The sequence below is a fragment of the Nestor notabilis genome, unplaced genomic scaffold (assembly GCF_000696875.1).
Source record: "Nestor notabilis isolate BGI_N333 unplaced genomic scaffold, ASM69687v1 scaffold26378, whole genome shotgun sequence".
Taxonomy (NCBI): Eukaryota; Metazoa; Chordata; class Aves; order Psittaciformes; family Psittacidae; genus Nestor; species Nestor notabilis.
In genome coordinates, this window is record NW_009939086.1 from 1,505 (window position 1) to 13,519 (window position 12,015).

Here is a 12,015-nt window from a genome sequence, read left to right on the forward strand (position 1 = left end):
CACCAGTTTACCCAGGTGCTAGATCTGTTTGCAAAGTTAGCAGAAATAGTACCTATATATGAGTCTGATTTGATAGATGTCTCTGAAACTAAAGCCTTCCGGACCTAAGGAAGAACTGATGGTGTGCTTATTGCCTGACATGGGCCAAATAGGATCTTTTTTTCTGTTTTTCTTTAGCCTTGAGGAAGAAAAAAAGTTAATTCTAACCCCATTTGAACGTAACTTGGAATTTTGGCGTCAGCTTTGGAGAGTCATTGAAAGAAGGTAAGGTATATCTTTTTCTGTTTTTTAAGTGATGTTTAATGTGTTTTCTCGAGTTAAAGCTTCTGAGTCAAGGTTCAAGTGTCTGAGCACAGGAAAAACGATTACAGTTAGTAATGATTTTCTATCAGGACTGAAGTGATTTTGTTTTAAAGTGATCACAGTCTGATCTGTGATGGCTTTTCAGATGCTGCTGCTCTTGGCCTCTTCAGTAACTCTGTGTGGGAGGCCTCTTCTGAGAATGTGTCTTGGAGGTCTTCTGCCAAATTAACCCTTTCCCCTCTATCAGCCACACAGCTGCAGCCTGACATTCAGGGGCAGGAGGCAAGAGAGATCAGCTAAATTCATGTTAGGAAAGAAAGAACCTCTCGGTCCTTGGCCTCTCGCCATGCAGAGAAATTGTAGCAGCACACAAAAGACAAAAGCCTGTCATATCACAGAAATAGCTTTGTTTGCTCTGCAGAGCTGTAATACAATAAGAGTGCTATCTGGTTTGTTAATCTAACTGGGGCATTAAATTTCACTAGTAATTAAGTTTGAGATCATCTCATCTGATTTTTCTAAAATTGAAAAATACTTCACCCGTGAGGTCATGGTGACCTGGCCCTTTCACAGAAGTAGCTTTGTGCTGGGTGCTGCTGGGCCTTTGGCTGGGACAGAGCTGGTTCAGGAGCATCCTGTATAGGGTATCGCTATGTACAGTGTGAACATGTGTGTTTTGAGGGGGCTGGAATATGTTATTAGTGCCTTTCTGCTCTTGTTGGAGCTTTTTTATTTCATGTGGAGTGAGAATGTTGTCTCGGAATCAAACAAAAATTTTCCAGTCTCTTACCTTGCCAGGTAATTTGATATTTTGTCAGCCTTCTCTTGTGTTTGCTTCAGATGAGCTCCCAGAAGCGTGATGCAGTAACTTCTCTGTATCCCATCCCACTACCATGGTGTCAGCTTTCTCTCGTGTTGATCTTGGAATTTCTGGAACTGTTCAGTACCTCTTTGTACCCATGTGGCTTATTAAATGACTCCCTTGAGGGGGTATTGAATTTTTTTGTGTATTTTTTATATGTAGCCAAGTGCCTAGTGAAGCTTGAAATTCTTTAATTCAACCTGTGATTTTCTGAAGCTGTCCTGAGTTAACAGAAATCCCTGTCAAAGAAAATAGAATCAGTATGTGCAAGCAAAATTATCTGCCTGGAGACTTCTAATGGAAGTGTCTGTAGTCAAACTACTCTTTTTTTCAAAAGGAGGGGAAAAGTTTATATGGCTTTCTTTTATCTTTGCAGTGATATCGTAGTCCAGATAGTAGATGCTAGAAATCCCCTTCTGTTTAGATGCCAAGATCTGGTAAGTAAATCGCTTGAATATTGGCTTCATTTTATTTCTTACAGTTTGTGTGTTTTATTTTTGTTTAATACATTCAACCACCTTAAAGTTGTTCTTCTATTGTGCCTAACTGGATATATTATTTATTTATACAAGTATTCTAGTATTGAATTATATTTCTGCAATGTTTTTTGATATTTCACATGGAGTGTTGGGGATTTAGAGGCAGTTCTGCGATATTATATTACAAATATTACATTGCTCCTCGTTACTCACTAGAATTCTCTGCACTTAAAGGAATTGTCCTATTTAAAAGCATGGTGGAATAAAAATGGATGAGGATTACTGCACTGAAATTGGAGGATCAATAATTATTGAAGTGACAACTTACTAATAATTAGAACACTGTGCATCAGTGAGTTAATGAAATTGCTCAAATAACTCATCTCAGGAGTTCCTGCTGTGAGATGCTGATTAATATCTTGTCATAGCTTTAAGCAGACAAGGTGTTGGCATTGGTGGCCAGAAACAGCCTGTATTGCTATAGTTGTATGCTCTGATTTGTTCTTGTAGCTGGCTGCTAAACACCAGTTCCATCTAGCCCAGGGGACGGTAAGCTTAGCTATCACTGGTGTAGAGCTGGATGGGGTAACTTGCCCTGCTGCTTTTATATCACCTTGGGGAGAGGAGGAGTCTAAACCAGAGTACAAACTGATCTTTCTCTTGTTTTCTTCAGGAAAGTTATGTTAAGGAAGTCAGCAATGACAAGGAGAACATGATCCTGATAAACAAAGCAGATTTGCTGAGTAAGGAGCAGCGGGCTGCTTGGGCACAGTTCTTTGAGAAAGAGGGCGTTAAGGTGGTGTTCTGGTCGGCTTTGGCAGAGTGCAAACGGCTGTCTGGAGAAACAAAGGTACTGTGGGTGACCAGTTCAAACTGGGTATGTGCTGGCTGCCTCTGATAACTTCCTTTGTAGTTATCCTTGTGATATACCTGCTCACCTTTCTAGGAAAGACACAGTCCTTATCTCAGGGAAGCATTATTTTAACAACCTGTATGGCTATAAACAGTACTTTATTGATTGATTCAGGACCAAAAGTGAGTACAGTAGAATTGTCAACAAAATGGTACACCCTTTGGTCACTGTAGTGCTTACAATTTCTCTTTCAAGATTATTGACTGGATAAGTAATGCTGAACTAAATGTAACTGTTCCTTGAGGTTGCTGCTGAATAGCTACAGAAACATCCCTTGTAGATCTGTTTGCAAACCCTTGACTTATTGAAAGAAAGGAGTCTACTCCTTTCCAAGAGGGACGCTGTGAGGGACGTGGTTATCTAGTGGTTATCTGTACACAGGATCTTTTTCTCCTAGGGAGGGGAGGTGTTACTTGGAGAGCCTAAAATACCTGAGGCCTTTCTTTGCCCACTGGAACTAACCCTGCTGCTGCCTCAAGTTAACATGTTATCAGTACATGCCACTTCCAGGTTTTACTGGGTTCATCTGTTACAGCCATTGTCACTCAGCTGTAGAATATCCCATTTCTCCCTTCAAAAATACCTAATCTGTTCAGCTGCTTTACAGCTGTTGGATAAAATCTTTTTACAGATTGATTTAAAGTGTTGATTGTGTTTTCTTTTGGGGAAAGAAAGGTCAAAATACTGTTGTTATGAAAAGGTCTTTGTTTTTGAATGCGAACTGTTGGCTAACAATCCCTCTTGGAATGTTTTTTGTCATTCTTCTTAAACAGGCTAATTTTTTTTACATCTTACTTAAGACCCTTAAAAAAACTGTGATTTAAGCAGTGAGTTGTCAGTCTTTGGGATCTGCTGATGAAAACACAGTGGACGGTGCTGCAGCACCTGCAGTCAGCAGCAAGACTTAGTCTTGTCTTTGCATTTTACCTATGAAATACTGTTCACACAGGAACTAGATGCTGAAGATGTAGCAGAGGACCCAGGTGATTCTCAGGATGAAAGCTCCAGTCGAGAAGGTGACAAAGCACAAGATAGTGCAGAAAACACATCTCCAGGCAATTCTTTGCAAACTGTAAACCAAGTTCTTGATAGTGATGATGACAGTAGTGATGAATATGAGGACTGTGAAGATGATGAAGAGGAGGCCTGGCAAACCTGTTCTGAAGATGAAGGTGGGGACAAAGTAAATGCTATTGCTCCAGAGAGGATGGAAAGCAGGACTGATGGTGCTGAAGTGCAGCATATAGTGCAGGAGCAGAACAGGAATATCAGGAACTTCAGCCATCTGGTACAGAGAAATGAGCTGCTGGAGATATTCAAAACCATGCACAATGGACCAAGGGTGAAGGATGGGGAAGTAAATGTTGGACTGGTGAGTTGGACTTTGTGCTTAAATGGAACTTGCTTAATCTAAGTTTTAATTCCATATGCCTTCCATGGGAAAAATTCCACCTGTAGCCTGGCTTCCTGTAAGTATAAAAAAATTAGCAAGCACAAGTTACTGAAGTTTTATACAAAGATTAATTCTGAAGTTCCTGGAGCTCAGTGTTCCCCACTGCTTGCCTTAGTTCTTTTAGTACATTTTATTAAAGTACTTTTGTGTCAGAGCTCTGCCAGTCTTTTGGCATTGCCCTGCCTGATATCATTGTTACCATTCGACTTCTTTATCATTTAGGTGGGTTACCCTAATGTTGGCAAAAGTTCAACCATCAACACAATCCTTGGAAATAAGAAGGTGTCAGTGTCTGCTACACCAGGTCGTACAAAACACTTTCAGGTATTGCTAACAAAGAGCATTGAACTTTTTATTACTTGTTTTTTTCCCCAGTGGAAGAGTGCTTCATTGTGAACTAGTTGCAACCACGTGCAACTGAGAACCCTGTTTGCCAACCTGAACAATGCCCAGCAGAGTAGGTTGGAGAGAGGTGGGCTTGATGTATGTGGTTTTTGAATTTTAGTTCTTGCTTCCAAACTGTTGCTACAGTCTGAGAGTTGCTCATGAGAGCTGCCCTGCAATGGGAGGTATATTGCATCTCCTGATTTTATTTAGGTAGTTTAGCCCTCTGTTTTTCAACACCACCTCTGAAAAATTAGTCCTCCTCTGAATAGCTTAAGGTCAAGCCTTCAAACCGTTCTCCTTGTCCAGAGTCATTGCTGTGAGGAAGTCTAGTTATGCTACTGTTTTCATATTGATCAAACTCTTTAATTTTGAGGTAGCAACTCCAGTGCTATAATGAGCATTGTGGGATTTCTACTTGTTCAATCTCCTACCTGTTTCAAAAGGTCTGAGGGTTTCTGGAGTGCTTTCTTCTCTCCCGCCAGATTGGATAGCTGAAGATCTTGCTGCCCCCATCTGGGCACTTTATTTATGAACTTTGGAAGCGCTGCTGTCTTCCACATCAGATTTCTTAAAACTTAAACAGGGGTTAAGTTCAGGTTAGATATAAGGAAGAAGTTCTTTACTGTGAGGGTGGTGAGGCACTGGAACAGACTGCCCATAGAAGTGGTGAATGCTCCATCCCTGCCAGTGTTCAAGGCCAGGTTGGACAGAGCCTTGGGCAACATGGTTTAGTGCGAGGTGTCTCTGCCCATGGCAGGGGGGTTGGAACTAGGTGATCTTAAGGTCCTTTCTAACCCAAACTATTCTGTGATTCTACTATTTCCTTAGTTCATTGGCTGAGGCCAGCAGGGCAGATGTCTGTGTTGGCAGGATTTATGCTTGTTCTCATTTGCATCCATGTTTCTTCTCTGCATTTGATTTTTTTGTTCCTTTTTCCTCCATGGACATTGACTTGCCTTGGTGAACTAATTGGTTATTTATTGTGTAGACCCTATATGTGGAGCCTGGCCTGTGTCTTTGTGATTGCCCTGGTCTAGTGATGCCATCTTTCATCTCTACCAAGGCAGAAATGATTTGTTCTGGAATTCTGCCTATAGACCAGATGAGGGACCATGTCCCGCCTATCTCTCTAATATCCTTTGCATGGGGTTTGTGAGATTGTCTGCAAGTGCTGGATCAGGAGTATGCAATGTAGCATGTTCCAGCCCTGCTAGGGGCATACATGCTCATGTGTTGAGGGCGGAGGGACAGACAGTGGATAAACCAGCCCTGCTGTGTTGGTGTTTCACCATCTCATTTCAAGTTTGTTTTGTCAGACTGACGTTGATCTGGTTTGCAACAAAACCTGAAAGTCATTCTTCATGTACGCTCTTGGAATGACTGGGGCCAGGTTATTTGTGTAGCTGAAAATCAACCAGGTGGTTTCCTTCACTAGCTGACGTTTGCCAGCATATCCCACGAAACGTTTTGGAAGCAGCCTATGGAATAAATATCATAAGGCCAAGGGAAGATGAGGATCCAGATCGAAAGCCAACTGCAGAAGAGTTGCTGACAGCATATGGATGTGAGTGATGATACCTTGAAAATGTACTGCCTATGCTGTGGGCACGGTCCTTAGGAGAACTATTTAAAGTTAGGCCCAACTCACGTTTGTCATGCATTGAACCTCTCCATTAGGATTTGCCCTCCTCTCGGGAAGGACCTTTGTTAACAGCTAATCTTATGTGTTTGTTGCAGTGGTACTTTGCCAGTTTTGTCAGACAGATGATGTAATTGTGTTGAGGATGTTGAAGTGCCCTGCCAGTCTGTGCAGTGTGATGCTCTCATCCTTTTAGATACCTTCCATCAACTCTGTCTTGAATTAGACTTTGAAGAATACAGTGAAGGATTATCTCCCTTGTTTGATTCTCTGAGACAGTCAATCTTCTCCAGCCTTAAAACAAAAATAAAAACTGAGCTGGTTTTCTGGTGGTGGGGAGATGTCAGCTCATTTCAGATTAGGATGCTTCTGCAGTACCTCTACAGTCAGCAAGTTCTCATTTTTCCCTGCTTTCCTCAGCAGAAGCTTCTTTCTAAGGGAGTTTTGGGGTTTTGGTTTTTTTGGGGGGCTTGTTTTTGAGAACGGATATAAACATGCAGTTAGACAGCAGAGAACAACATTACTAATTCTCTGGTTGTACTGACACAGAATGTACTTTGGATTTGGTTTCCAGATATGAGAGGCTTTATGACAGCTCATGGACAGCCAGACCAGCCAAGATCAGCTCGATATGTGTTAAAAGACTATGTCAGTGTAAGTGCTTCCTGTATCTGGGTTTTCTCTCCTGCTAGGAGGCAAATTGAAGGTTTCACTAGAGCATGAGGAGCACAGTAGATTAATTCTGTTTCTCCAGATAAAACCACCATATATCAAAATATTCTTTAAATTGGGATATTTTAATGTTTTAAAATAGTAAATGGAACTTCTAAAGCTGCTTAATATTAAAAAGATGTTTTAAAAAGTTTAAAAATATGGCGTCAGCTAAATAAGTTGTGTCTCTAAAACAGGCAGCAGATATTCAGGAAACAAACCCATATTGTATAGTTAGACGAGTATTTGGCACTAAGGACTGTAGTGTTGTAATGCTGCATGCTTCTACAGCATCTCTTAGCAACTAATTGTTGAGTATTTCTTAATAGGATCCTCCAGTACTCCTCAGAGTTTTGCACAATATTGTTTGTAGCTGGACATTGCAGCTGGAAATGGTGCTTTGAAGTAGAGGTGGAACAGTAACTTAAAAGTCAAAGCCAATTGTTGCCTGGAAGGAGAAATAAAGTGTGAGCACCTGGACTTCCAGGGCCCTTCTTGGGTTTGGCATTGTGTATCTCTATGTATCTCTGAGTTTTTTGGGGTTGGGTTTTCTTGTAATAACTGTATCCCATTGCTTTCACAGGGGAAGCTGTTATATTGCCATCCACCTCCTGGCATCGACCCAAATGGTTTTCAGCACCAGCGTCGAAGGTGCCCAGAGGGCAGAACTGTACAGGCCAATGGACAGGTGAAGCCTGAGAAGAATACCAAAGCAAAACAAATTGAAAATGTGGTGGACAAAACATTTTTCCACCAGGTAAGTTCTGGAGGAGTCTTATTCCAGGAATTCTTATTGCAGCACTGGTGTGTCATAGTTACTGGAAAACATACAGCTTTGAAGATGGAGGGGTGCTGGCTTGAGTTAAAGGTGTTACATGCTGCATGTAATTTCTACCCGAAACCTCTCTGTTCTTTTTATTATCCCCTAAGTCACTGGGAATGTCCCGGGTGACTGAAAGACAGCTAATGTGGAAGACATAGTTGATTTTTTTAAAAGGTCAGCAAGGTGACACCTGTCATCATGGGCCTGACATCAATCTTGAGCGATCGGGAGAGTGACTAGGAGGAAAGACAAGGAAGGAGGGTGGTGTGACACAACAACCTACCAGGAACATGGTTTTGGACTAACAGGTCCTTCAAACTAACCTTCCTTTCTTGAGATGACATATTTAGGGGATGTGATAAGCTTCTTTAAGACAACTGATTTAGTATTATGTGGTTGTTTTGACTCAAAACCTGAAATGAGATGAAAAGAACGCAAACTGATGTAAAATCTAATTGAAATGGAAAAAGGGAATTTTTCTTAAGTTGTATGCTTCTTGTTAGGTCCCACAGGGATCTGTTTTGCTTGTACACTGCAGAAAAAACTGTTAGTGACTCATAATGAAATGTCAAATCCACAACTGATTAAGTCTGCATAACTGACAAGGATCATAACAGGGTGTTTAGTAGTGAAGAGGCTGGGTCATAGGTAGCATGATCCATTCTGTTTGGTTAGCTGGATATGAACAGTATTTGTTTTAGCACAGCTAAAGATAGCCAAGCATTTTGAAAACAAGAATTCAGGCTCTCTTAAAAAACCCAAAACCTAGTGAGCTGTTTCAGAAACTATGACCTGAAGAGAATTTTTGGGATTACCAGACTCTTCCTCTGGCTGCCCAAAGTGCTGGCTTGAGCTGAGAGCCCTGGCAGTGCTACCCACGCTCCAGACTTGAGCAAGTTATTTTAGTCTCTGGCTTTCACAGACACCAGATTTAATTGCAAAGCCAATTTTGTTGCGTGCAGGGACTGTGAGAATCAATCCTGGTGCCATAGCTCATGTCTGTCGGAGCTCGGTGTCTCGTCAGTGCTCTGTCTGTGCTTGCAGCGGTGGAAGCTGAGGACCTGGCGCAGTGAGGCATAGCTGCAGACAGAACTGGAGCGCATTGACAGGCTTTAACTCAGCTGTGTGATGTGACCTTTCCTGCAGCTCTGGAGATGAGGCTGAGCAGGTCTTAATGGGTTTGAGCTTGTCTGTATCTGGTTTTATTAACATGTCAGTTCCTTGTGGTTAAGTATCTTCTCACAGTCACTGATGATTGTCTCCTCTTCCAGGAGAACGTTCGTGCCCTCGTGAAAGGGGTCCGGGCTGCAATGGGATACTGGCCCAGCGGCGGCCTTGTGCCGGTGGCTACACCCAATCCTGGAAATGTTGTAGGAAAGCCCTGGAAAAAACATGGAAACAGGAACAAGAAGGAGAAAATCCGCAGGATCACTAAGCACCTGGAGGCTTAGCTGTGGCACTGGTGTCTGGCCTTTCCAGGGCAGGGACTATGCTGTCCTACAGGCCTGAACTGAGGGGGGTGGGAGAAGGATAAGTGGGCATCGCTAGCTCACCTGAGAGCTCCATGCTATGGATTGTCCTCGGCAGGGGATGAGACTGGGCTCTGATAGTTGAGCTCATCCCTTCTGAGAGCAAAAGAGACCTGGCTGCTAGTGTTATCTGGAAGCCAGCTCAGGCGTTTGCCTGCTGCTGAAACATCCTTTCAATGGGAACAGATGGAACTGTGTGGAGATGTTTTTTCCTTCCATAAAGGATGTATTTTGTAGCAGCTGGGATCAAGAAAAGACCTGTAAAACTGACTAAAATTTTGGAACATTTGAATTTCAATGAGTGATGTTTGTTACACTTTGTGACTCTGTTGCTCATTATTCTTTTTAAGCTTGTTGATTTGTCAGAATACTACACTGTGGTGAAAAATGCAGTAAAAGGATCTTTATTTCCCTCTTCCTTCTCTGCTACACCAGCCCTATTCTGTACAATCTGGTACTGAAACCACTCCCTATTTCACAGCTCAAGGTAGAGCACAGCACACTGCGCAAGGAAAATGCTGCTTTTATGTCCTTCACACTGAGCTGGTGTTAGTTGTTTTTCTGTGTGACTTCCTGTTGGTATTTTAAAACATAAGCTTTGTGTGACTGGCCAAAAATCTGGTGCTAATTTGTCCTTAAATATATTTGTGATTTTACTTCCTATATGGTGTCATGTTCTGTTGCACTGACCTAGTCACGGAAGTGTTATAATAGCAGATTTTAACTGTCTCTGAAACTAATTAGTATTTGACTCTAAAAACACTGTACTTACTTTGGGTCAGACTTAAGTGAGATTTATTCCTTGGTTACCCTCCTGAGAAAATGTGCACTTGGTGAGTGGTGTTCATTCCTAGTCAAGCACATGGGGAGTAATAATAGGACTGGAAAGGCTCACAAAGACAAATTGTGTTTTGTTTTTAGGTGGTGAGGCAAACTAACAGATGATGGTGGTCTCTGATACTAAAAAAGGGATTGCTGCCTTGTAATTTTGTGCTTTCCAGGCCCTGTGTGTGGATGGAGAGATGAAAGCAACTGCTGAGCAAAGACACAGCAAATGTGGGATGTGCAACCACGCTGGTATTTGTGACCCTTTGTGTGCTTGTACTGTTTGCAGTATGTATGCAGAGGGTCATAGACTGGTTCGGATTGGATGGAACCTTAAAGCTCACCCAGTTCCAACCCCCCTGCCATGGGCAGGGACACCTTCCACTAGACCAGGTTGCTCAAAGACCCATCCAACCTGGCCTTGAACACTGCCGGGGATGGGGCAGCCACAGCTTCTCTGGGCAACCTGTGCCAGTGTCTCACCACCCTCACAGTGAGCTCTCACCTTGGCTCCTGCTTCCCCTGCAGTCCCTACTCTGAAGTTCTTAATTACATCACTGGAGAGAAGATATCTCCCTGCCACCTGTACAACTAAAGCATAATTATACTGAATGAATATGGTCACTGGTGTTTTAAGTCAGTGTACCATAGCAGAAAGTAGTTTCTCAGGAAAGACTGTTTAATCTGGTTCTTCTGGAGAAGGTGATCTTTGCCTTTGTTTCCTGAAGAGGTTGTGCCCTAGTCACGTTGGTCTCTGATGAGACTTCCCCACCCTCCTTGGAGAGACAGTTCCTGCCTTTGTACCTTATAATACTTTAGGGGCCTGATTGTTAAGAAGCTCCCATTTCTTTTTGTTGTGTCCTGTGTGAAGGTATTACCTGTCAAACTGAAATTGGAGAGTCCCTTATTGAGGTTCTGAAATATTTTTTCTATTCTGTTTCTCTCCTTTCAAAGCATTTCAAACTGTTAGCTGATGTTGCATGTACCTGAGTTTTCTTCTTTTGCATTCTTTGCCTCTTCCTGCCAGCTGGGTCTCCATGAACCTCCTTGCTGGACACATGGTGTCCTGCTGTAGACCCTTCCAAATCTAGGCAGTAAGAGAAATCTCCAGGGCCTGAGACTTGGAACAGCTCTTGCTTGTTTCTTGCAGAAACCTTTGGCCACAAGACCTGCCAAACCACTTGCAGCGTGTGTGAGTGAATAGAGGATAACGTAAATACAACCAAGCAAATAGTGTTTGCTCAGTTCTGTGAATTGCACCCTACTCCTTGCTGTGCTAAAGGACTCTTGCCTCAATAGGAGGAGGACCACAGGCAAGAGCTGTGGACCTAAAAGCTTGCTAATATTTTATGCTGCTGTTGAGCAGTGGGCAAACCTAGGTAATAGGTGAGGGCCATGATTGAATTAATGCTTTCCTCTGGTGGTTTGGTCTGTTGCTGAGCAGCACTGCTCTGCCCTACCCTTGCTGCAGAATGCCAGCTGGGCTGTGTTGACAGCTCAGTACAGTGCATACAAGCAGCTGGCAAGGCATGAGGCAATGTGGGGACTGCTCTGTTGTGAGGAGCCTTCACAAAGAAGACATTGTGCTTTGCCCTGGCCACCTGTTGAATGAGCTTCTCTGCTACTCGTGCTGCTTTCTACAGGAGGCAATTTTCCATTTTTGAGTTCTGTTTACTTAAAAGTGCCTTGCGTGTGTGGAGTGAGTGTGCAGGCTGCAATGAGCTCCAGTCTGTTCTTTGGGATCTGCAGCACATTTGACATCCCAGCTGTGTGCCTCCCCTTTTTAGGGAGCTTTTCCTTCTAATGCAAGCAGTTCCTTTTCCTGGCTGATGTAGTTGCCTGCTGCACTGATACCTGCAGCAGAATCATAGAAGAGTGGTTTGGGTTGGAACTCCAACCTGTCCTGCGGGTGCCTGGGGATGGTTGGTGGTAGGTATCTGTCCTCTGCATCCTGTATGGAAGCTCCCTGGGCCACATCTTCAACACCACTGGGGTGTTGCTCAGCATCGAGCTCAGCATCCAGGTGTGGGCATGGCTCCATGTGGCTGGGGGGGGAGACCCCTGGCGCCCTCCCCACCCCCTCCGGGGGCC

At 43.2% G+C, this 12,015-nt stretch overlaps 1 protein-coding gene across 1 annotated transcript in view; it reads left to right on the forward strand.

Moving 5' to 3' along the window:
- The window catches only part of LSG1 (large 60S subunit nuclear export GTPase 1), a 10,882-nt gene extending 1,490 nt beyond the window's left edge, over window positions 1-9,392 (forward strand). The window contains exons 3-12 of the mRNA XM_010019689.1: window positions 178-264; window positions 1,542-1,602; window positions 2,318-2,494; window positions 3,507-3,929; window positions 4,233-4,334; window positions 5,386-5,529; window positions 5,838-5,961; window positions 6,611-6,690; window positions 7,331-7,504; window positions 8,842-9,392. Coding sequence (XP_010017991.1) covers window positions 2,357-2,494; window positions 3,507-3,929; window positions 4,233-4,334; window positions 5,386-5,529; window positions 5,838-5,961; window positions 6,611-6,690; window positions 7,331-7,504; window positions 8,842-9,021 — 1,365 coding nt within the window. The 5' untranslated portion in view covers window positions 178-264; window positions 1,542-1,602; window positions 2,318-2,356 and the 3' untranslated portion in view covers window positions 9,022-9,392. The remainder of the gene's footprint in view (window positions 1-177; window positions 265-1,541; window positions 1,603-2,317; window positions 2,495-3,506; window positions 3,930-4,232; window positions 4,335-5,385; window positions 5,530-5,837; window positions 5,962-6,610; window positions 6,691-7,330; window positions 7,505-8,841) is intronic.
- The last annotated feature ends 2,623 nt before the right edge of the window (window positions 9,393-12,015 follow it).